Below are 26,797 nucleotides of genomic sequence, written 5' to 3' on the forward strand. Positions count from 1 at the left end.
GGCTTGGGAAGAAAATACACCTGGAAAAATACTATGACAAGATTCAGTGGCTGAAATGGTAAAATGAAGAAGAGCAAAGAAGGAGCAAGGCAAAGGAGGCCATGCCACAGAGCTGGAGGTGGAGATGAGAGTACCTGGTGAAAGAGTGGTGGATTAAGAACAATTTGCCATTACACTCCTTCCCCCCAAGAAAGAAAAGGGTTCTAGGTGGGAAAGTGGACCTTGAAAAACCATCTGGTTGATATTCTGCTTACGTGGATTATAAAAGCATGTTTCTCCTGGTCATCTGACCGAAACCTTTAACTTTGAGGGCAGATGAATGTAAGCTCACCCAGGATGGTTTCTGCCTGTTTTACTCTTTAGTATGTTCACCATTTTTTCCCTACAAATTAGCTGTTAAAAAAAAAAAAACCCACAGAATCCATATGGAGAGGTGAGAGCCTTGTGTCACTAGGTTCATTGATTTTCTTCCTTCCTCCCTCCCTCCCTTCCTTTCTTTTTTCCCCTTCCTTCAGAGTGTCTTCCTGGGTGAGCTTAAGGGATGCAAATGGAAATCAATTACTTTGGGTAGAGTGTGAGTCCTGAGAACTACTCCTGGAAGACTGAGCTCATAGGACAAGCAGATACTTGACTTGGCGTTACAAATCCTTCCCAGTTATCTTTACCTCTAAGCCATCTCTAAGCCTCCTAATGCTGTTTTCGGATGCTGACCCACAAGGCTTTCTCAAAGGAGTAAAACAGAAGTGGGAAGAAAAGGAAACATGTCACCCATGGTCCTGGCAGCTGAACACCTACACTGTGGGCTAAAGCTAAAACCAGGGAAATTTAGAAAGGTCCAAGAATATTCAGATTTATGCCCAAGCGTGTAAAAGACAGGCGCCAGGCTTGGCTGACTGCAATATCTAACGGAATATTGCAGTTCACAAGCAAATCTAGCTAATTGGTATGAAAATATTTTTTTATGAAATATTTTAAGGACTGGAAATATTAATATGTCCTTTACTTGTAACAAAATGCAAGCATAAAGGTATTAATCATAATGATCACATCAATACATAAATAAAAACTGAGAGTGTTTTATATACTAATGTTGGAAGACCACTTGCACTGCTTTCCGTTACTGAGTCTCACCAATGGATTAAGGGGCTAGTTTGAACTAAAGTCTGTTGTTTGCCTCTCCTCATTTCAATCTCTCCCAGATCTTCTTGTAAACGTATACATCTGCAATGTATGTGTGTACAGGAGTGTATAAAGGATAAATGTGTAAAGTGAACCATACACAGATATAGGCACAGATATATGTGATTTACTTTACCGATTGATTCTTATACAGCAACACCAGAAACTTCCCACAAAGGCTAATTTATCTGCAATATATGCGTTAGCAATTCTAAAAGATATGTATTAAAAATTTCTTCCATTATCTAAACTGAACATTTTAGGAGAAGTTTGAGTCTGAAAGTGGCATCTCTTCTCACACTTATAAATTGCTTTACGATTTTTTTTTAAACTAGCTTTTCCCCACTGGCGCCTTAAACACGGATGCGCTATAATAATAGCTACATTTTATGATTAGAAAGCAGGGAGGCAGCAAGCCGTCTGGATTAAAATTGGAACTGGGGTTAGAATCACAGCCTTGGGAAGAGGGGCAGAGCCTCGCCTGGCCCACGGAGGCTCCAGTGGCAGAGAAAGCCCCCCAGCGAAGGCCAGTGGTGACACCCGTGCCATCTCGTCTGAAGACAGAGCTGTGTTCCCAACACAACACTGGGAGTAGAAGAAACTCCAGGTTTTAAAATGAAAAAAAAAAAAGCGGGGGAGGGTTATTTCTTGTCTTTACATAAGGATTCTGCATCGAGTTACATAAAATAACTATTCATTTAGAGCAATAAACAGAATAATAGTAAGAAAAAATATGTGACGTCTACATGTTTTAAGGAACATGACTATTGTTTAAAGAGAGACGGGCTCATAAGTAAAAAAGAATGGTGACAACTCGGCTTTCCTGGGGCTGAGGGGAACTGAGTAGGTTTCCGGGGAGCCAGGTTATTTAGCTCACTTTTTAGCACTATCTACAGCAATATTTCAGAGCAAAATAAGGAAAATATCTGTTCCTTTTCATTTAGCAGCCACAGAGATTACAGGGAAAAAAAATAAATAAGAAATATGTAATCCCCGTGGTGTAATCCCCGTGGTATGGAAACTCACTTCTCTTAAATACCTCCCTCTGGCGTAATTGACTTTTCATGTGCATTTTAATTATGATATTTCAGCAGGTTGCAGGAGAATTTTTTTTCTGCTGCTGTTGTTGTAAATTATGGTTTGGAAAAAAAAAGTGTTATAAATCTAATTACATTTTCACTTATATTAACAAGTCAGCACAATCTTCCAGCATGTTTACCAAGCAATTCCAATATTTACAGCTGACCTAATTGGTTGTGGGGCAGAAGCAATGAACAATATTTTATTGTCCTGATAGCTGTGCATGTGCTGAAGACAGCTGCTAAGGTGTAAAGCTACCCGGTGACCCTGAAGTTTTGCCTGCCCTGTGTTTGCCTCCATCAACCAGCTGTAAAACAGGACAGAAAGCAGGAGGGAAAGAGAAAGGGCTTCTGGAGTGGGGAGCGAAGGAGTTTGTTAAAGATGTCTTCTCTGAATCCTCTTTTGGCAAGAAAGATTTTTCCAGTTATTTGGGGGCTGTTACAGATTCAAAAGTTAACTTGTTCTTGGCAAGTTTGTATAAAAAGTTATAAATAACTGCAGGAAAGCCAATAATATCTTGGGTCAACATCCCTGATATTTGACACTTAAGTTGAGGCCAATCTTGGTCCTGTCCTTGAATTTCACTGTCAAAGCCCATGTAGTCTTCAGAACCCCAGCATGGGTCTAACACAGGCTGGAAATTCTTATAGTCTCAGGTCCTTAGAGAACGGGCTAAAAACAAAGAACCCTCCTACCAGGCAAAGACCATATTGCTTCACGGGGAGACAGGAACTGGGTCTACCTGTCACGTTACTCACGGTGAGGTCTGCTGCAGCTTTACCACCCCTCAGATTTAAATGAAGATCACATTTCTCTCTCAGGCCTCTGTCTTTCCTACTAATGCTACTGGTGTTAACACAAACGTAGAATGCCAGTACAATTTCAGCAGAGCTGCTCTGAGGCGAGTCTCCAGACCGTGGGTTCAATTACTGTGTGGGCCAATCTTGTCTTCTGGGTCATGATAATGATAATGACAATAAATGCTAATTTATTGAGTGCTTACTCTCTGCTAGGAACTTTGCCAAGAGTCTAACACTCTGTCTTCTCATCAGCCCTATGAGATTGGTACCACCTGTTTTACAGATGGAAGAGCTAAGCCCCAGGGCAGTGAGTGCCTGGGTCACCATCACACAGCATGGAAGTCACTGAGCTGAGATATGACCCTGGCCTGTCCATCTCTGGAGTCCCCACTGTAGCCCTGGCACTGAGTAGCCTCCTTCTTTATCACTCTTGCCTCAACCTAAAAACTAAGAAAGCACTGCGCACAATAAACTTTGAGGTGTGGTTTTAGATGTACCCAGGAAGTCCTTACCAAACGTTCCTAGAATAACACCTCCCCTTCGGAAATCTCCCACTTAGGACTCTGTCCCTTAGCTGAAGTCCTTGATCCTCATGAAAGCAGAACTACCCCTGGAAGGATTAACATTGTAAACTTCTGTTTTCGCAAATGATGGTTCTAATAGTAGATGTTGACGGGCATGGGAAGTAGCTGGAAATTCTAAGTCCTGAGTAGAGGTGATGGTGGGCATCAAACAGAGAGCACAGAATGCAGAATGCAAAGTCTGTGGCAACTGCCTAAGTCGCATTTACTTTTTCCCTAGGCATGTCCTTAGTCCCTGAATAGTTTTACTTAGAAACAGTGACTAAGCCTCCCATAATCTTGACCTTTGTCTTGTTGAGTTAGTTGGTCTTTTATATATGACCATAAAAAGACAAGGTCTCATCCCTGACTTTTGGGAGATTTTAAGTGAGAAGAATGAAAACATGCAAAAACTAACTACTTAATTCAAATAAATACATACACTCAGTAAATAATCAGTTGTCCTACAGGAATTTTTATTCCTGTATTACCCGGGCTGCTTCCTCATCTCACCATCCAGCTAAATCAATGGAAATTTCTGTACCCGTGAAGTCCTAGGAGAGTGTGACTTCATTTTCCTTAAGACCTGTCCACATATTCACAAAGAGGTTTAAAAAGGGCTTTTGTCCCTCTTTCATTACAGCCTTCTAATCTAGTCAAACAGACAGGGCGAGGAAGACAAGAGTAATGAAAGGAATATGTTGAATTGTCCATGGTATTACTCTGACGCTTTTATGAAGCCTAAAGCTATTTTGTCTTCTGTTTTTAAGTAATGAGACTAAACTATTGTTTTTTAATATAAAGAACTCATTTATTCAATACATATCTAATGAATTATTCCTATACAGGCAGACCTCAGGGATATTGCCGGTTCATTTCCAAGCGACCACAATAAAATGAATATCGCAGTAAAGCAAGCCACACTAATTTTTTGGTTTCCCAGTGCATGTAAAAGTTACGTTTACACTACACTGTAGTCTATTAAGTGTGCAACAGCATTATGTCTAAAAAATGTACATCCCTTAATTAAAAATATTTCGTTGATAAAAAAATTCCAACCATCACCTGAAACTTCAGTGAGTTGTAATCGTTTTGCTGCTAGAGCGTCCTGCCTCGATGGTGGTGGCGGCTGACTGATGGGGGTGATGGTTGCTGAAGGCTGGGTGGCCGTGGCAGTTTCCTAAAATGAGGCAGCAGTGACGTCTGCCACATCGGCTTCCCTGTAGCACGCAAAGCTGCTTGTCGGTGTTTTACCCGCGGCAGAACTTCTTTCAAAATTAGAGTCAGTCCTCTCAAACTCTGCTGCTACTTTACCAACTAAGTTTATTTAACATTCTAGATCCTTTGTGGTCATTTCAGCCATCTTCACAGCATCTTCACCAGGAGTAGATTCCATCTCAAGAAACCACTTTCTTTGCTCATCCATGAGAAGCCACTCATCCATACAAGTTTATCGTGAGATTGCAGCAATTCAGTACCATCTTCAGGATCCACTTCTAATTCTAGTTCTCTTGCTATTTCCATCACATTTGAAGTTCCTTCCTCCACTGCAGTCTTGAATCCCTCAAAGTCATCCATGAGGGCTGGAATCAACTTCTTCCAAACTCCTCTTCATATTGAGATTTTAACCTCTTCCCATGAATCATGAATGTTCTTAATGGCATTAAGAATAATGAATTCTTTCCAGGAGGCTTTCAATTTATTTTGCCCAGATCCATCACATGAATCACCATGTATGGCAGCTATAGCATTACAAAATGTATTTTCTAAATAATAAGACTTGAAAGTCAAAATTACTCCTTGATCCATGGGCTGCAGAATGGATGTTGTGTCAGCAGGCGTGAAGACAACATTAATCTTGTCCATCTTCATCAGAGCTCTTGGGTGACCAGGTGCATTATCAATTAGCAGAAATATTTTGAAAGAATAATTTACTAAGAAGTAGGTCTTAAGAGTAGGTTAAAATATTCAGCAAACCATGTTGTAAAGAGATGTGCTGTCATCCAGGCTTTGTTGTTTTCATTTATAGAGCACAAGCAGGACAGATTTAGCATAGTTTTTAAAGGTCCTAGAATTTTCAGAATGGTAAATGAGCACTGGCTTCAATTTAGAGTTACCAGCTGCGTTAGCCCCTAACAAGAGAGTCAGCCTGTCCGCTGACGTTTTGAAGCCAGGCACTGACTTCTCCTCTCTGGCTATCAAAATCCTAGGGCACCTTCTTCCATTACAAGCCTGTTTCATCCACACTGAAAATCTGTTCTTTAGTGCAGTCACCTGCATGAATTATCTAGCTAGATTTTCTGGAAACTTCCTGCAATTCTACATCAGCACTTGCTGCTTCACCTTGAACTCTGATGTTGTGGAGATGGCTGCTTTTCTTAAACCTCATGAACTAATCTCTGCTGGCTTCGAACTTCTTCTGCAGCTTCCTCACCTGTCCCAGCCTTCACAGAATGGGAGAGGGTTGTGGATTAGGCTTTAAAGGAATGTTGTGGTTGGTTTGATTTTCTATCCGGACCACTGAAACTTTCTCCATATCAGTAATAAGACTGTTTCACTTTCTTATCATTCGTGTGTTCACCGGGGCACCGCTTTTAATTTTTTTCAAGAACTTTTCCTTCGCATCCACAACTTGACTGTTTGGCACATGAGGCCTAGCTTTTGACCTGTCTCTGCTTTCGACAGGCCTAAGCTTAATCGACATGCCTAAGCTTAATCATTTCCGGGTTTTGATTTAAAGTGAGAAACGTCGACTCTTCCTGTCACTTGAACACTTAGAGGCCACTGTAGGGTTATTAACTGGCCTAATTTCAATATTGCTGTATCTCAGGGAAGAGGGAGGCCCGAGGAGAGGGAGAGAGATGGGCGAACAGCTGGTCGGTGGAGCAGTCGGAATGCACACAACATTTATCAATTAAGTTCATAGTCTTAAATGGGTGAGGTTCATGGTGCCCCAAAACAATTACAATAGCAACGTCAAAGACCACTGATCACAGATCACCGTAACAAATATAATCATGAAAAGTTTGAAATATTACAAGAATTATCAAAATGACACAGATACACAGAGTGAGCAAATGCTGTTGGAAGAATGGCACCAACAGACTTGCTTTGATGTGGGGTGGCCACAGACCTTCCATTTGTAGAAAATGCAGTGTCTGCAAAGCGCGATTAAACAAGGTATGCCTGTCTGTATGGTACTTCGCTAGAGTCACGGCACACTGCTTCTCAAGAACTCTGATTTCTGCCTAAAGGTACACGACAAGAACTAGAAGGGCGGTATTTAGAGGATCTAAAAGAGAGCATCTACTAATTCTTTCCTTATTCTTTTATTCTTCTATTCCCCGGTACCCTAACTCTTTCATCTGTCTTTGGAACTCAGGCTCGTGGTACTTAAAAATAGCACTTCTAGATGTGTTTGTGTCTATCTTTATACCTACCCCCATATCTACACCTATAATCGAACATAGATACATTTGCCTTACTGTTTTCTTTGAACTGTTAATTGAGACTTGATGAAGATGCTTACTAAAACTTCATGACCGAACTACACCCCTGCTAGTGATTCCGATGTATCCAAATAACACCAATTGAAATGAGGAAGGCATCTTCAGAGGTTCTGAAATGTAAGGTAGGAAACCATAGGACTGGGGACATAAGTGCTACCTGGACTCTTGGAGAGAGGTAATTTGGGGAGATGAAATACTGGCTATACGGTATTAAGTAAACATGGACTTCTAGACCATGATTTGAAATCCTACAGTAAGAGAATACTCAATAAGCGTGTATGAAGGAAAAAAATCAAAGACTGCTTCTGATTTACTGGTTGTGGGCCATACTGTACTCAAACAGAAAAGCCCATGCTTGTCTAGAGGAAAAGTTATTTTAAAAGCTTAATATGGAAGAAAGGGGGAAAAAAAGTACCTGCTCAGATAATCTCATTTGATTAGTTTCTGCAGAAAGCTCAGATAGGATGTGGAGAGAGAAGAACCACGTATGGTGATTCGTATCCAAGCTTCTCCCCCTGGAAAGACCCTGGAAGCTGGTCCTCAGTAGGAGTTCAGGCATCACTGAGGTTAAAAGATGGTGTTTCTCTTGCCTGGATCATCTGGGGCACAGAATTCAATAAATGTGAAGAGCTGAGAATAGAGAAGAAGGGCTCAGCTTCCTTTCCTGACATCAGTCTGTGTGTGTGTGTGTGTGTGTGTGTGTGTGTGTGTGTGTGTGTGTGTGTGTGTGTGTGTGTGTGTGTGTGTGTGTGTGTAAGGGGCATGGTACTCGAAAGTGAGAACTTGTAGGAACAGATGTCCCAGGAGCCATGCCTGGCAGAGGATGCCCTGGCAGTCCTTCTGATGGACTGTAGTTTGCTCGGAAACTGAAGACTGCCGAGGGATCAGCTGGAAGACACTGGGAAAGAGCCAAGGAAGGAGCTGGAACCTCCATGGAAAGAGTGTTCTGGAGGGGAAATGGCAAGCAACAGACTTGGGTGCAACAAGGTGAGTGCTGACGCTCCAGGGATGGTGGGCTGTAGACAGTGCATGAAATTTTGGAAGGTCTTAAACTTCAAGCCCTCTCCCCTTGCATGAGAAAGATATTGGCTGCAAAAGCATGGAAATCTATGAGCCAGGGGAATGATGGCAGAGGTGGTGGGCGGGGGCACAGAACCACAACCAGGGAACCCTTTTTCACTTGCTCGATTTTTACTAGATAAGAATTTAATCTGTTTTATCTCACTGAATCCTCACAAATAACATTTCAATTATTTTGGTTGTAATATCATCTCTGTTTTGAAGATGAGGAAACCGAAACCTAAAGGCTAAGGAAGGTGGGGATCTAGGGCTCATGCCTGCTGTGGGGCAATGCTCATGGCTGGTATTGATGGGCCACTTGCTTATTAAAGAGCTAAGGCTGGGCTGGACATCAGGAAAGAGAGAAAGAAATACTACGCATGGTCTCTGGTATCTCCAAAAGGACATGGGGGAGTATGAAGACAAAGCTGATACTATAAATACAATCTTAGTCACAGGTTTCACAGAGACAGAGTGGGAAGGGAAACTGTGTGGAAACTTATTTAGGCTTCAATAGAGTCTATAAGCGTTGAATTAGGCAGACCCAGAGGGAGGGTTTCTACGGAAGGGCTGATATTCCCAAAGAAGACAAACCTTTCTATTAGAATTGGTTTCCTCTCCTGACCCAGATCTATCAGACACTACTTGGAAATTTCTGCCTCTCCTTGTTTCACTGATTAGCGATCTACCCATGTCCACCTGAGTTTATAAACACTCACTTTTCAAAATACTGAATGACTTAGTGTGGTTGTTGTGTTACTGGCCAGTCACAACATGAATTAGTTGTATCTAAATCTTTTCTTTCTAATATCTAATCAAAACCAGTTTTCCTGAAGAAGTGGATTTTGATAGAGACAGAGAATAGTCAACAACTGTACAACAGTAAAATGGTCAGAACTTTCCTAAGCTCACCCAAAGTGGGATGGCCACAGTGAAGAAACTGGAAGTGAGGGCAAAGGGGCTCCACGAGGGTTTGAGAGGCATTTTTATTTATCATCACATTTTGCATAGGCGTAGCTCTAAGCCTATCACCCTGAAAAAAGTCAGAGGAAATATTCATCTTCCCCCTCTCGTATTACATGACCTCTTGATTTAAGGACACAGAACGCTGGTGAGCAGAACTAGTATTTGTCTATCTGCTCAATGAATACATAACCACCACCTATTAAACAGAGCTTTGTGTGCTAGTCTGAGACCCAAACTGCTATTTATATGACGTTGCTTGTTGTTGCTTATTCTGTGGGAAAAGAAAGATACCAGGGATGCAGTGAAATATCGGACTATAACTTTCACGTAAGTTAGGGCTGTCTGTACTGCTTCGAGTACTAAGAATAGAAGATAGTAGTTTCTGAACTTACCAGAAAACCCACTAGTGGCCTGAAGATTACATCTTTAAGAGCACCAAGCCCACTGTCAGCAAAACTATAAATAATCGTAGGCTGGTTTTGGAGTGTGCATGTAATACTATTAACACATCAAAAATGGATCACAAATAGCGCCTACCACACATATTACATTTTTTCCCCAATAACGCCTGCTTGTCTCTATTACGCCATCAAGTCTATCTTACCACTCGCGATCGTTACTCAGGACATGTGTTTGCTAATTTGCTAGCTGGATATCTTTGCCCTACAAAAAGAAAAACAACAAAAAACCCCCCAAAAGCAGAAAATAAAACCCACCCTATTCTGTAGTCCCAAGTGGGAGCATTACCTGTCATATATCCCATTAACACTGGATTTCAAACAACTGAGCTGACCACTCCCTTGATGAAATATCACAGAAATTCACTCACAAATAGCACTGATCTGTCAACGTGCATACGGCCATCTCATCAGCAGTCTGGCTTTGATTAGTTTTAAGCTCTGTAGTTCATGAGAATCTGTCTTGCTTTTGAATTAAGAGGTACAAGTGAATAAGCATCATCTTTAGAGATGATCTGGATGGGAAACTATCACTATCTTTGACCTTCTTTAGGGGCTTTAAAGCATATTCAGGGATCCCCCAGCCATAGAGAGGGCTGATGGGTCCAGGTTGCAGATGGACCAGGCCAGCTGGACCAATTCTCCTTTTAGATGCCTGCTTTAGGCCATTTCCTTATTTATCATAGACAATAAAGGGATTAAAGACAATGGGGAAACATCAGTAAGTTAAATGATTTTGTTTGTATAGCTGTGTTAAAGAATGGTGGGAACCCGTCAGTGAAACTCAATGGCTGAAATTGCATTTAAGGACCTTCTGTGGGTTTTGATTATCCATGACTTGCTAATCCTCTCTTACCACAGAGAAGACAAGGGAAAGAATAAATAAAAGCATAAACATGGTTGGAGCATTTTATGTGTTATCACATATGTTATCTTTATAGTCTCAAAACACTTTTCAGATTGGAATCATGTTTTTGCAACAAATTTGCATCAACGTAAACAGAACATACATGCATATATTCACACACATGCGCAATACCAACAACCAAGAACGTATTCTTGAGAAATCTGAGACGTTATTTCTCACTGCATCACGCATCCACACCTCTAGTCAGGCTACTCGGTACATGGAAGGCTCCATGTTTTCCCCACGCGTTGCCCGTGTTACATTCTCCACAGGAACTGAGATTCCCATTCTCTTACCTTTCTCCAAACCCCACTTCCTACAGGAAACATTCTGGAACAATCCACCCAGCCCCCACTGACCTCTTCCTCTTTGACCTGCTGTCAGAATCATCAATGTAGCACTGGAAGGGATGCTGCCTCATTCGGCCTCTGATTTAATTTATCTGAATTCATCTTGTTTACCCAACTAGGTTGCGTGGGGGTGGAAACATGATTTCTGCATCTAAGCACAGTGCCTACTTAGCACGCAGCTACTCAATACTTAGCTCTTTACCAACCGTTTTAAAAAGAAAGAAAAATCTACAAATCTCAATGCTAACCCCTAGCTGTTCTGTTGTCATTAAGAGTGAGGCAAAATTCCTGAAATTCCATAGAACCTTTCCTCCAAACAGATGTTAATCCTTTCCCTCCTTTCCCACAGATTATCTCACTCAGATTTCATAAAATCCTGGAATGGAAGGCAGGGAAGGGCAGAAAATATAATTCCTAGATTTTTGTATTCCTCTTAGAAGGCACATACATGAAGCGGCGGCACCTCCGGTGGCTCAGATATTTGACGCCTGCCTCACCTGTTGGACAGGTACAGCAAAACCTCCGTTAACCAGACCCATCTATCCAGAATCCTCAGTTAAACAGAAGCATGATTCTTCATGCATTAAAAGAAAGAGGTGAATTATAGCAAAAACAGGATCAAGGATTTATTTCAAAATCCACATCCTTGGAGAGCTCTGCATCTACTACATATTCGGTCCAATCTCGCACATCTTCCTAGATACAAGAATCGATCACTGCAATAATAAGGAACATTTAATGAATGCTCACTGTCAGTGAGGAATCAAGCAGAATGCTTTAAATACCTCATCTCATTCAGTCCTTACAAAGACCTACAGAGTATTCATTACCATTATACTCATTTAAGATATCAAAACGGAGACACCTAGGGCTTCCCCGGTGGCACAGTGTTTGAGAGTCCGCCTGCCGATGCAGGGGACACGGGTTCGTGCCCCGGTCCGGGAAGATCCCACATGCCGCCGAGCGGCTGGGCCCGTGAGCCGTGGCCGCTGAGCCTGTGCGTCCAGAGCCTGCGCGTCCGGAGCCTGTGCTCCGCAACGGGAGAGGCCACAGCAGTGAGAGGCCCTGCGTACCGCAAAAACAAAAAGGAAAAAACAAAAAAACGGAGACACCTAGAAGTAAAGCAAGCTGTCCAAGATCGCACAGCTTAGGGAGGGCCAGCGTTTGCATGGAACATTGTGTGATGCCAGAGAAGATGATACAATCCTTACCTATAGCCAATCACAATTCTCAATCATGAGAGATTTTCCTGGTATTTTATAGGTACTAAATTGAAATGCTGCCAACACATGACAGCGTTATTCACAATAAAATTTGGGGTGACAGAAGTTTTAGATCAACGCTCTATTTAAAAATTATTCAATAAACAGATCACACTCTTCAGCTCCAACCCCGCATTCTGCTTAATCGGGGTTATCTTGGAGTAGAGAGATGCAGGAAAAAGAGAGTAGGGGAGGAAGAATTTGTTGGCCCTATTCTGCAGATTTAAAAACCGAAAGCAATCTCATCAACAATTTGTTGGAAATAAGGCATGGATTAATAATAGAAAAAACCTTGAGGAAGAGTTGAAATTTTGCCCTCACCCACATTTCCTGAGTGCCTGGAGGGTGACCTGAAAGAAAACTGGGTGCATAACCTCTGGCTGTCATAAGTATAAATTGTTTCAGCAATGTTGTGGGAGGTATATTCGCTTAGTTCAGACATATTGGGAGAAGTTGGGAGGAACTCATGTTGGTGAGGAACAACTGTATTAGTCAGTATAGGAGCTGATAAAGCAAATATTCCTGTTTAAGTCAAATTTTTATTGCCCAGTGATTCTTAGAAAAAAAAACATAGAGGACCAGGGTCCTCTGCATCTCTTACCTGGTGGTCAAGCTCAAGTTGCTAGCCATGCTCATAGGTGTCGCTGGGCTGGAGTCCTGTGTTTTTGGACCAGAGTGTTCCCTTCCGCTGTTTCTCATCACCGTGACTGTTGTCCCTGCAATGTCATAGCCATCTTGGTGAGCTGGCGTAATACCCCTTCATAAGGGATTTCTGGACTGTTCCTATTGGCTGAGAGAGCTCTAGCCTCTTGACTAGGGAGAGGCTGAGAATCCTCAGCTACAGACTGTTCTAAGAGGATGGTTTGTGGAAAACTCTTTAATTTCCTTCTACAGAGTTAAGAGAGTGGGTGAAAATGATGGTGAGGATGTTAATACCATATGGTATGCTTAAAAGAAGTACCTACTGAGTACTTTCTTATCCATTCTGCACCTTTCTCATCCATCATTCTTCCCATCTCGTCCAGAAGTATAGCATTTGGGGAGCCTTTCGGCTGCCAGCAGTCTACAGCCGCTACAGGACACTAAGGAAAGATCACTATACAAGGCCCCTACTCCCTTCTGCAGATACCAGTCAGCCTGCAATTCATTCTCCTTGGATACTGCTTCCTTTTACTTCATTTTTCCTTCAAGGCTTCCTTTATTATTTAACCTTTGAAGAATCTTGATCTTACCTGGGATATGTCTCAAAACACTTGTGAATTTCCACATCTGGAAATAACACAAAAGCAGATAATCTCCTCATCTGCAAAACAGGGAGAAGACTGGGACCTCAAAGGGTGATGGTTGAGGATAAAATGCAAGAATGTGTGAGCAACATTAAATGAGCAGCACGAAGCTGCTCTGAGATGGAAACAAACTGACACCTGAGCCTCCTGCACCCACACGCTGATACTCCATCACGCCATTTTTATTCCAGAACAGAGGTTTAACCTAGGAATCCTTTAAATGCACTTGGCTAGGAAGCCATCCTTGCTCAATAAGAATTGGCACTCGGTACTGTGATGAAAAGTAACATTCTAAAGGATGCTTTGGAAGTCAAATGCTTTTCTTTCACTATTCAAAAACCCTGCATGATCTGCTTGTCTGAACCTGATCGCCAGGGGATCAGAGATGGGAAGACTGCCTGGGAAGAAGTTATCAAGGGGACGGACGGAGCCAAAGAGGAGGCATCACTGCCACTCCTCTTCCTTGCCCACCTAAGTGGAGAAAAGAGACAGGACCTTTCCTCCTGCGTCAATTTAAGAATCTCTCTGTACTTAGACTACTCGGAATGGGGAGTTCCTCTGGAACAAGCCTTTGAACCCACACTGAACCAGGTTTTGGACAATGGCAGACGTAAAGAGCCACAAAACCCTCTTGGTATCCCTCTTCTTTTGATGTAACTCTTTCTCAGCCATTTTAATCTGCAGAAAATATCAACTGAGTCAAAACATACTTTTGGAAGAAGAGAGACATCCTTTGCATATGTGATTTGTCAGTTTAAATCAGCAGTAACTGCATCATCCAGGTGTACCAAGAGCCAAGTATGGAAGAAGATTGCTCCCTGTCTGTAATCCTCAGAAGCCTTCACTTACATACGGAATTTTGATGGGGTTTTCAGCTTGATTGATGTTTCCTTATTTTGTGGTTACCTTTTGCCCTGGGGGGAATGGCTTGGGAAGGGAACGTCTGAAGAAAAATCTAAGCGAGGAGTAGCGTGTTACCAACTGTCAGTCTTTAAAAGCTAGTCGGCTTAGTACTCGTGATAGAAACTGAGCTGCGGAATGTAAAACGCAACATGCCTAAACTGGCTTGGGAACAATGGAACTTTCGGGAAGTCTCTGTTTTCTCAGAGCCTCACTCTCCAGCCAACAACATTTGCCAGGTATTAAAAAAAGGTGGGAGGGGACAGGCGGGTGAGGTGAGTGCTAGGTATGAACCGTGAGAAATTTTTGCTCAATAAAGCTTTGAATCTTCCCTTGTGTCCTTCTTAATAAAATCTCTCCTGAAAACACATGAATGATTTGCATAATGTTGGACGCTTTCATGATTGTGGAAGTACGTCCATGGATATGGGGGCTGGAAGGTGCAGTCTCGTGAGGATGGGTGGGGGCTCCCGCTGTGTGTGCTGCCTGCCCGAAGGGAAAAGAACTGGTCCACGTGGTCTCTGCTTCCTTCAACTCTAAGTTCTATAATCCTAATGAATTTCACAAAAAAGTCTGAAAAGTGTCCTCTCTACCAGGTTGCAGAGAGGGCTGTTAAGAACGTGCAACGATTACTGCCCTTTCTCCCAGTTTCTTTACTGCCCTTTCTCCCAGTTTCTTTGCTGCTTCAAACATCTGGGAGAAAAACCAAAGAATAAAATAAAACTAGGAAGTAAAGTCCCCGTCTCTCAAGGCAGTAGATAAGCAATTGAAGTTTTTCTGATTTCACTCTAAGAGCACTTGATCATTTGATTTACTTATATTTTAATCTATTTAGCTACAGCTGACATTGTCCAAGTAATTACGTTTTCAGATTTTAGGCAAGGGAAAAATGAAATGGATTTTTGCCTAACGCCCTAACCAGACTGTTAATGGCTTGCCATGGCTTACTATGCCTTCTTCTCTATGGATATTCTAAAGAGGGTTTCCGAATAAAGCCTTAGACATCAAAAAAGACATGGCATCTAAGACCTGTGGGTGACTGAAAAAAAATCAATTAAAGTCCTATGCACGGCCAGCATTTGATTATCTTTCTCTTTTCTTCAAGAAGTGATTTCCTTGACAGCTATAGGCAACCATTTTCCTTTCCTGGCACACGTGACAGGATTGCATATTAAGACATGCCTCGCATGTGATTTCCGTATGGAGAGCACTGATTCTACTCCTCTCGATCTCCCTCAGGAAATATGATCATAGCCCAAATGAGGGAAAACAATGCCTGCCTTATGTGGCTGACACTGAATCTGCTCCAGTTTACTAAACAGCTAACCTGTTGCAAAATTTAGTATCTACCAGTCATTGTGACACACCTAAGAAGTGACACCATGTATTCTGGATAAGAAACACTGCTCTCAGGAGCTGAAGAAGCAGTAGGACAAGAGATCAAGCCAATGCTTTCGTCTTGTGAAAGTAGGCATAACATTCATCCATTTATTTATTTTTTATTTATATATCTGTTCATGATCAGAACTTCAAGAAAATTCTTAGAGCCATGAAAGATGGCATGGATTGGCCTGAAGAGAGGCTAGATGTGGGGAAACCTGCCAGGACGCTATTTCAATCATTGGGATGAGGAATAAAGAGGGCCACAGCCAACGTGGAGATGGACACCAAGGACTCGAGAAAATGAAGCCCCCCAGCCAACGGCGGGACCGACTACAGGAACAGTGGCAACTGTCGTGAATACAGGAATGCAGGATATTGGTGGATGGTCTCTGTGGACTATTACCGGGTTGTTTTCCTTTGTGCTGGAATTGGGTGGACGTGTGGTCCGTGGCCCTGCTTTAGAGAAGAAGAGGCATTTAGGAACACCTCTGCTCTCTCTCCTCCCTATAGCCATTGGTGCAGGAGGAGAGCCAAGCTAGAGAGATGCGCTGGTAGATTCACTGTGGCGGTTAGAGCTCAACCGTCCAGGTTTGGAATGCTCATCCCTAGGGAACACTCGCTGGGCTGACTCCCTTCTTAAAGAGGTCACTTAGTCTGAGATGTTGATGAAAAAAATGACCCAAGGCAAAACCTAAAGAAAACTATGAAGTAGAGTCAATTCAAGTTTGGACCTCCTATTCAAACTATTTCTTATCATTTCTGCCCATCCCCGACCCCTTTTCACGCCCTCTTTCCAATTTCCTCTTCATAATTCCCCTCTCATTTACGCGTGACTCCATCACAAACATTAACATTTTAAGGAGGAATCTAAAGCCTTTCTCAGGGGGTGAGGATTAGGGGAATTTGGACACAGCTTTCCTAAGGCCACTCTCCCGCTGCCCACTCTCCACGCCATCACGTACAGAGACCGGTGTGTGCTTCTCCCTGCCCCGGTTGAGGACCCCGACTCTAAAATCTCAGGCGTTAGAGAATTCACTGCTGAAGTGGCAGGCAGCGAGCTGTTTAGTTGGAGCTGGGAAAGCTTCTGCCCAGTAACTTATCTAATTACATATGATTCCCCCTGCTCTTCAGGCTGGCCCTACCATGCATGGTCTTCATGCTCTGGATCCAAAACACATTGGGAATGGGTTCAAATAAGTAAAATCTACCAGGACTTCTCTGCCAATTCTTATTTCAACTGAATTTCACTGATGAGAAAAATAACGAGATTCTTTTTTGAGTCTGTGTTCCCACGGGTTCTATGATAATTACCGTACATGTAGTACTTACTATTTGCCAGGAACTGTTCTTAATGCTTTCTATATGAATAGACTCAACCTGTATACTCTTTATGTACTAACAGTCTCATTTAACCCCCTGAGATATGTAACATCATCACCAACATTTTACAGAAATCTGAAACACTCTGAGAGCTTAAATAGTTTGCCTAAGATCACACAGCTAAGAAGTAAGTGAGCAATGCAGAATCCAACGTTTTTAACCACTGCACCCTGCTGCCTCTCTAAAATGTTAGATTATGAACTTAAGGGGAGAACCTCTGGTATGGTTCTAGTCAGAAAAAAAAAAAAAAATGGAAGTGATCAAAGAAGAGGGATTATAAATCATAGAACATCAGAACTGAAAAGAGCCATAGCAGTGATGAGGACTGCTGAATTTCAAAAGGATGACACTGAGATCCCAGAAGGTGATGTGTCTTCCCTAAACCGCATCCAATCAGTGGCACTGCCGCCGTCCGAATTCAAGTCTTCTGACTTCTCATTGAGAACAGGAGGTGGAAAAAGTTGGTGGGGCTGAGCAAGCTTAATTAACTGAACGAAGAGATAATTCTTTAAAGGGAGTGGACCGGGGATACATTTCATCTGACTCTGAAATGTAAAATATTCAACCTGAACTCTAAGTCAGTAAATTTTCTATTCTGTCATCTATTGGTAAGTTCCTTAGTCCTTTTAGAAAGTTAATTCTCTGGAAGAATTTCCATGACATTATCATGACTTTTAAATCTATAAGTCCAAGTAGTCCCCTTCTACAGTGATGTCCTCTTTGGCACAGTTTTGGCTAGAACAAACTCTCCAGGTTCAAATTCACACACAAGTCCACTCCCCTGGCTACCAGACCCTGAGTGTTTCATGGTACTCTGCTGCCATCGTCTGGCAGAGTGAAGTAAGAACAGCTGGCTCACGCATAGCCTGCTATTTAAGAATCTCGGTACCAGATTAATTAGAGTTGTTCTGGATGTAGTAGAAGCGGTGATGGAGGATCAGCATGGAGCAAGAAGAAAAAAAAAATGATTCTATTATGAGAAGAATGAAAGGTTCTGGGGAAGATCAAATGCCAGATTATAAATTGAAAGTCTTACTGATTCCCTAGATACTATAAATTACCTGTTATAGAAGTGGGTGAAATTTGGTGTATCTACAAATATGAATGCAGAGCTCTTTTCTTTAAACAAAAATCTTTCCATCTTTATACTACACCAACTAACTTCCTGCTTTAAAATATTGATAACAAAAACACACTTAGAAGTCAGCTAAATGATTATTCAATTTATAAATTTTTTGTTTTGCAAAATGACTGACAGCAGCGCATGCATATGAGTGTATAACTTACGTGCAAAAGTTTGATTTGTACGCTGTGTTTACAGGGATATGTCTACTGCATGAAACAATGCTGAATTTTCATATGGGAGAAAGATGTGTAATGAGACGATACTCTTAATGTATTATTTTTTTCTTTCTTATTCACATCTTTTTAATGGGACATTTCTCCATTTAGTCAGCCTCACCCATTGCCTCAAGAATGATTCATATTGGGCCTCCCTGGTGGCGCAGTGGTTACGAATCCGTCTGCCAATGCAGGGGACACAGGTTTGAGCCCTGGTCCGGGAGGATTCCACATGCCGCGGAGCAACTAAGCCCGTGCGCCACAACTACTGAGCCCGCAAGCCACAACTACTGAACCCGCATGCCTAGAGCCCATGCTCCGCAACAAGAGAAGCCACCGCAATGAGAAGCCCGCACACCGCCACGAAGAGTAGCCCCCGCTCACTGCAACTAGAGAAAGCCCACACGCAGCAACAAAGACCCAATACAGCCAAAAATAAATAAATTACAGAAAAAGAATGATTCATATTGTTATAGAATGCAAAAGAGTCAATGTTTAACTTCTGAATCCCAAATAGGCTCTTGAAGCCCATTTAATTAACAGCATTCTTCAGAGTCAAGCGTTCCGTTGCAAGCCCTCTAGGTAATAGGGATTTCAGCAAATGGCATAGGAATAGTTTCTTTCTATGCCCAAAACTGTCTCAGATTTTCACAAAAAAATTTAAAGGGTCAGAGAAAATAGATATGGTTAAGATAGAGCCTTTAGTTCAGAATGTGGGATGGAAGCATGAAAAGTTCCATGGGCTTGCTCCTCCATGAAACAACAGTAACTAGTGAAAACTGAAACACACACACATACAAGTCCAATTAAAATCTCTAGAAATCGTCCTAACAGGCATGTAGCAAATGTAGACAATTTATTCAAAAAATTACACCAAACCTTAGGAAGAGCTACAAGAGCCACAGGCACTTGAGCCACGAACGGCTTCCTTTCCTCCAACCCCAACTAAGTGTGACAGAAGCTCCATTCTGGGTACTTGTGCCCGGAAACACAGAGCTACCCTTCCCTCCAGCTTCCAGGTGAGGGCTACGGTGTGTCTCGGGGAGGGGCAGGGCACCGGCATTTCTCATTCTCCCAGCCCCATGGTGCAGAGGCTAAGTTCCAGGTGAGCACAGCCAAGAGGCTGGGGGCTCCCTTCCTCCACGCAGCCCTCACTCATCACAGGGTGAAAACCATGGAGCACTAATAGCCTCATCGCAGCGCGCACCCAAGGCCGAGGTTTTACAGTCGCAGAGGCAAACCAAGCCCAGAAGCTAGCGCCACTGCCCAGAGACCTGCTCAAAAAGCACATATGTCAATTCCAGAGAGGTGGATGACCGTTTCTACCCCACGGCTCCTGGGCAGTGGCTCAGAGGTTCTGCCCAGAGGGAGAGGCAGGCCACTACCATAGAGAGCTCTGATGTTCTTCCCAAGGGAGTTGGCTTGACTTGGAGTAGAGTGTGGAGAAGCTCAAGCCCAAGGATGTTCTTGAAAACAATGGTGATTTGGGTGGCAAATCATTAAGTGGATGCTGGTAGCTCCAGGAGAACAACAAGGTAAACCATGGGCGAGGATTGACCATAGCGAACCAGGAAAGAGACAGCGAATAAGTGCTCTCTCAGGGTCAGAACAAACCTCAGACTAGCCTCAGAAACTACTCCTGCAAAGGGGCTCAAATTTAATTGGATAATATTGTAAAGCAATATCTGCTTCAGGGTATTGTCAAAAATAATGGAGTCTCTGGCAGCCAATGAGCGTAGCCCAAGAGCTGGGTGTGATACCAACAGAGGCAGAGAGCTTAACAGAGGTCAGGAAAGGAGACAATTAAAAAGAGCCCAGTTAAAACCACTGTCATCCCAGGGTGACTATGTGCATCCCAAGGCTATACTCTCTGACGGGCAACACCAGAGGCTTCACACTGCAGGGGAAATAGAGTTCAATGAAATAGTCCAGCCAAGCCACTAACCCACTAATCCAACAAGGAACGACAATACCACCCCCGGTGTCCAGAGGTGCTACAACGAAAAGTTTGTGCTTCAAATTATTTGAAGAAAATGAAAAGCCAAACCACAGGATGGGAGGAAACATTTGCAAATCACATATCTGATAAGGGACATGTATCTAGGATATTTAAACACCTAATGCAACTTAATAATAGAAAGACAAGAGCCCAATTTAAAAATGGGCAGAGGATTTGAATAGACATTTCTTCAAAGAAGATATACAAATGGCTAGTAAGATCCTTATTAAAAGATGCTCAACATCTGTAGCCATTAGGGGGATTAAGTTAAAAATCACAATAAGATGCCACTTTACACTCATTAGACCAGCTATTACTTTTTTTAAAAAAAGGAAAATAATAAGTGTTGGTTAGCATGTGGAGAAATGGGAACCCTTGTTCTTGTGCACTGCTGGTAGGAATGTAAAATGATGCAGCTGCTGTGTAAAACAGTATGGTGGTTCCTCAAAAAATTAGACATAGACTTAATATTTGATATAGCAATTCTACTTCTAGATGTATACACAAAAATTAAAAGGGGAACTCAAACAGATATCTCTGTGCCAATATTCACAGCAACATTATCCACAATACTCAAAAGTTGGAGACAATCCAAGTGTCCACTGACAGATGAATGAGTAAACAAAAGGAAGTGTATCCACACAATGGAACATTATTCACCCATGGAAAGAAGTGAGGTACTGATACACGCTACAACATGGCTATGTGAAAGGAGCCAGACACAAAAGGCCACGTACTGAATCACCCCCTCTTTATGACGTGGCCGGAAGAGGCAAATCTGTAGAGGCAGAAAGTAGGCTAGTGGTTGCCAGGGGTGCAGGAAGAGGAGGACGGGGGATGACTGCTGCTGGGTATGGAAAGGTCCTAAGATCGATTGTGGTGATGGTGGCGTAAATCTGCTGATGTACTAAAACCCACTGAATTGCTGGACCCTTTAAAAGGATTTGGTATTTACTTCATAGTATTTGAATTATATCTCGATAAAGCTATCACCCAAAAATGACAGAGCCTGGACCCCTGAGAAAACACTTAGTCCCTCCCAACCAACACACACACCTGGTGTCTCAGGAAGGTGAGAGGTGGTGAGTCAAGGAACACAGGATAATTTTATGGTGTGTAAGGGGAGAAAAGCCATAGGAAAACCCTCTTCAAATGGATCCTGGTGGGCGCACTTAGAGGAGTATTTAGTAACAGTGCAAGATGACTAGAGAAGAGCAGATGGCGGCATGTGTGTGTTTAAGCAGAAGATGGCCTGAGAGCACCACCTAGGTTCCCACATCCTGACATGCACACCCGCGAATGTGAGGAGACTGACAAATCCCACAGAGCAGAGAGACCAAAATAACATATGGAATAAAAAGACTAGGAGTAAAGGAAAAGGGGACCTTGCAGACCTCAAGACCAGAGGCTAAAAACTACATGAGGTGCTACCTCACACTGGTCAGAATGGCCATCATCAAAAAGTCTACAAATAATAAATGCTGGAGAGGGTGTGGAGAAAAGGGAACCCTCTTGCACTGCTGGTGGGAATGTAAATTGGTGTAGCCACTATGCAGACCAGTATGGAGGTTCCTCAAAAAGGAAACATAGTTACCATAGGATCCAGCAATCCCAATCCTGGGCATGTATCCAGAGAAAACCATAATTCAGACAGATACCTGCACCCCAATGTTCATTGCAGCATTATTTACAATAGCCAAGACATGGAAGCAATGTAATGTCTATTGACAGATGACTGGGTCAAGAAGATGTGGTACATATGTACAATGGAATACTACTCAGCCATAAAAAAACCCCAAAATAATGCCACTTGTAGCAACATGGATGGACCTAGAGATTGTCATACTAAGTGAAGTAAGTCAGACAGAGAAAGACAAATAGCTTATGATATCACTCATATGTGGAATCTAAAGAAATGATACAAATGAACTTATTTACAAAACAGAAACAGACTCAGAGACATAGAAAACAAACTTATGGTTACCAAAGGGGAAAGGTAGGGGGGAGAGACAAATTAGGAATTTGGGAGTAACATATACACACAACTATATATGAAATCGATAAATGAGGACTTACTATATAGCACAGGGAACTATACTCAATATTCTGTAATAATCTATATGGGAAAATAATCTGAAAAAATATATATGTGCATATATATATATATATATATATATACACATACACGCACATATATATATAACTAAATCACTCTGCTGTACACCTGAACCTAACACAACATTGTAAATCAACTATACTTCAACAAAAAATAAATAAATTTTTTTAAAAAAGAAAATCCTATCTGAAAAACAAGACCAGAGGCAATGGCAGGGACGATGGATTTCAGTAACAAACGACAGTAGGTGACCTAAATCCAGGAGGAACAGAGTTACTGGTTGCCAATGCAGAGGTCACAGAAGTCGACACTTACAGACCTCAGGAACCAGTAAGGAGGACTCTCATGAAAGGATGCTTGGCTGTCCACTACGAGAATACCATGAGGTTAGGCAAGTTTTCTCCTGCATTTAGATAGAATACTACTGGGAAGAAGACAAGAGAAGAACCTCAGAGAGAAGGAGAGCCCTGATAGGAAATTCAAATTCTGAATTAAGTTTAAATGCTGAAACACTGGGATTTTACCCAAACAATCTTAACATACCTGGAAGAGACTAAGTTTCAAACCAGAAGCGATTAAGTTATCATGAATGCTCGAAATAACTTTTCTCTTCCTGCTTTAAGCGGTAAGGGTTGCTGGTGAGCTATCGAGTTCAGCTTGAGCAAAGGGGGAAAGTTTCACTTCTTCATCACTATGCCAGAATGAGTAAATTTTAAGCTCCCTACAGTCCATTAAGGAAGAGAGTACTCAAGGAACGGTTTTGTTCGCAACACTAGAAGAAATGATAACTATGCTGGTGACAGAGGTGTCAGCTAATGCTACAATGGCAACCGTATTGCAATATAAATGTATCAAATCATGTTGTACACCTTCAACTCATACAATGTTGTATGTCAAAGACATCCCGATAAAATTTAAAAAAATAGAAATGGTCATGAGGGGGTATCCTTATACCCAACGAAGCAGTCAGATACAGGCTGAACTTTTAGACTGAAGGAGGGAAGACCTGCGCGACGTAGACGTGTCTGGGATTGACTTGGAAGGTGCCTCCAGCTGGCCATGTGACTTTGGACAAAATTACTGAAGCTCTTTCGGAGCTCATCTGCACGGCCCGTGAAGGGGCTGAACTAGAGAACCAGTAAGGTTTCTTCCGGCTCTCAAAGACTGATTCTCAGGTCTTGGATGCCCAGTGGGGAAGTATCTGCCACTTCTTGGCCAAGTTCACGTGGACATGGTCTTTTAAGAGATAGAGTCCCTCCCCTTTCCTTGGCCACGCCCCCAGAAGCTGGGCTGAGGACAGCCAGGCAGAAAGCGCAGTTACCTGTCTTGTGTCGAGGATTCTTGCTTTTGCAGCTACATTTTCCAATTAGCTCGGGCGTATACACATCACTGTGACAGACGGCACAGTAAAAGAAGGCTCTGCACAATGAAAGCAAATCAAGAATGACTGATGTGAGGCTTCACGCTAAAGCAGCACGGGGCTGACTCAGTCTGCCTGCCATTAAGTTGTATTCGCTTTAGGACTTTCTCCCCGTTAAAGCAATAAAAAAAAATTTACCTTTTGACATCCTTTGCAGATTCAGCAATAAAGAACCCTAGTGTGTTCTTACGGAGCTTAACTTGAGCAGGTGGATTTAGTATCAGCCCACTGGAAACAGAAAATAATAATACAGTAATTTTCCCCTCCAATTTCTGGGGCAATATCTGTTTTTACCAAAGGATTCTCTAAGTTGCAGACTTAACAGGACTCAATCCCTTTTTACCGCCAAAATTTACAGTAGAAAATGTGAATCTGACTGCATTTACTTCATCGACTGCTGCTGAATCTACTGAGGGGGGTCAGGTCATAGCCCAATTGCTGAGCTGCACACACTCCCTGGATTGTGTCCTGCATCAGAAATGGTCAAACCAATGCAGATGCAGGAAGCCTTGCTGATTGAAGCTACCCAAGGCCAAACAGGCCAAGGCCACACGGCTGCTAGTCTTACGGTCATCCTAGTGGTGTACATCCTTAGGCTATTTGTCCTTTAAAATTAACTTCATCTAATTAACTAGCTGGATTCAAAAGTTCCTTTTATTTGCCTACACAATTTTTGAACTTGTTTATCTCTAACTTCACTTTTGTGTATCTTGATTGCAAGATTTTTGAGAGCAGGAACCACGTGAATTGTTTCTATTTCTACACTACTTGAGTATTTTGATTGTCTATTTTATTATGGTTTTGTGTGTTTGAAAACGCTGCCTGATAAACTTCATCCATGATATGTTTTGATAGGGTGCTCCACGACGACTACCTGAGTTCCTCACATTTCTCCCCGCTGGTCAGGATCTCCCGTTTTCATTTCCTTTCATTCAGACCTCCAGCATGGTGAGGTCCTACAACCCTACACCTCCCCTCGCTTCATTTGTGCGTGGTCAAAGTACTCCTTTCCTCCTTTAAAACACACCCCTCCTTTCATATGCACACTGGAAAGAGGTCAAGTCTTCCTTTGGGCAAAGCTTAGTCTGTTGTTGGGATATTCCAGAGTAAGGTGTCAGAGCCTTACAAAACCAAAGAGCTTGTGCAACAAGAGATCCTCAGCTCTATGCCAAGAGCAAAAGGTGCTGAAGAGCTGAGCTCAAGCAGATGACTGCATGAGACATCGTGCGTCACTTTCTGAGTACTGACTGACTGACACTAACATGTCATTGGAATCACTGCTTTTGACTTTGAAAAGGAAAGGACAGATTTGTGCCTCCCCGCCCCAGTATCATCGGTTGATATTCACTACCTAACAAGCATATGTTTAAGTTGTATCTTCATACCTCCTTTTTTAAAGGCAGGGTCCTCTGAACTCATGTTAAATGCTTAGTTATGAAGATACTGCCATAATAATTTCTCTGGTTGCATTTGAAAGAAGAGGTGAACCTCTTTCAAAGAAGTTACTGCTTGATCCTCCCCTCACCCCCTTCATGAATCACGGCCAGCTGCTGTTAGTGAACACAGGCCACTGGAACTAACTCAGAACATTCTCTGACCGGGGTCAGATCCAGCTTCACCTCTTACCGAGTGACAAATTATTCCCTAAGAGAGATCCTGAGGATTATCCAGAGCTTTTGCACACCTTAGAGTCTAGTCGAGTGCATCAGTTAGAAGAAAAAATAAAAGGTGAGAAAAAATAGGTTTTCCCCTAGCTTTTCAATATACTTGCCTGAAGCCCAGCTTTGAGATGCCCCATTTCCTCCCGTGTACAGTGACTGTGGTGGACTTAGCACAGCCTGGTGATCAGAAGCGCCCCCAGAGTAAGTTCACATTCTCGCTTGGCCCCTGGGTGTGGTGCAAGCTTGGGGAAATTATTTAACTTTTCTTGGCCTCTCCTCTGTACAAACGGGGCTAATTGTACCCTTCTTACAGCAGTGTTGGGAGGATTCGGGAGTTAATGGAAGTGAAGCGCCTACAGCAGTGTCGGTCATGAAGTAGCAGTCATGTAAGACTGCTATTACCAATATCTTTGCCAAATCAGGATTTAATTCTTTTGGTGCATCTGACTCTTTGGTGAGAAACCAAAATTAAATCTGTGTTGGAGCAGCTGCCGCATTTATTGGAGGTAGATGTATGCTAGGTAGCAAACAGCACCAGAACTTCTTGAATATATGTAGAACTCAGTTGCTTACTCATGTTTCTGGTCCACAATGTCCTGACAGTCATTCTAATAAAGTTTATAGCAATCTAGGATGTTAAATGTGGAAAGGATATTAAGAGCATTTGGTGTAACAGTTTCTGAACGCCAGTGAATAAAATGACTATATCACGGGGACTCAAAAAATGCATAGATTCTGGTTTTATAAAGTCAGAAGTGAGGTTTTGAATTCTATGTCTTTCAAACTTAGCAAATAATTCCGATGCATAACCCAGGTCATTGAAGGCCCAAAACGTTAAAACCTGATCGTTTTGGGCTGGTGTGAAACCCAGACTCCCCGGATCGTGAGGCTAAGATGCCATCCTCTTAACTCTCACCTATTTCCAGTAGAAAGGGCACTTGCACATGGGTTTCGATTTCGAGATTTCCACGAGCACGGCAGAACTGTTCAATAAGATTCAGCCGGCCGGATGGTACTATTCTTTACTCTCCTTAAGCACTTGCTCTGTACTGTATCCCACTGACCCCTTCTGCTCAGATACCTTCTACATCCTCTCTAACTGACACACTGTTTCTTCTTTCTAGCCTTTCATATACTTTGTAGTCCCTCTGATATCATTCAAAATTACTGAATTTTGACTG

At 42.4% G+C, this 26,797-nt stretch overlaps 1 protein-coding gene across 1 annotated transcript in view; it reads right to left on the bottom strand.

Annotated features, from left to right (window-relative positions):
* Positions 1–26,797, bottom strand: part of KCNU1 (potassium calcium-activated channel subfamily U member 1) — a 132,687-nt gene that overhangs the window by 56,430 nt on the left and 49,460 nt on the right. The window contains exons 16-18 of the mRNA XM_060136355.1: positions 24,094–24,183; positions 23,857–23,954; positions 12,732–12,846 (exon numbers count right to left, since the gene is read on the bottom strand). Coding sequence (XP_059992338.1) covers positions 12,732–12,846; positions 23,857–23,954; positions 24,094–24,183 — 303 coding nt within the window. The remainder of the gene's footprint in view (positions 1–12,731; positions 12,847–23,856; positions 23,955–24,093; positions 24,184–26,797) is intronic.

The sequence above is a fragment of the Lagenorhynchus albirostris genome, chromosome 21, assembly GCF_949774975.1.
Source record: "Lagenorhynchus albirostris chromosome 21, mLagAlb1.1, whole genome shotgun sequence".
Lineage (NCBI taxonomy): Eukaryota > Metazoa > Chordata > Mammalia > Artiodactyla > Delphinidae > Lagenorhynchus > Lagenorhynchus albirostris.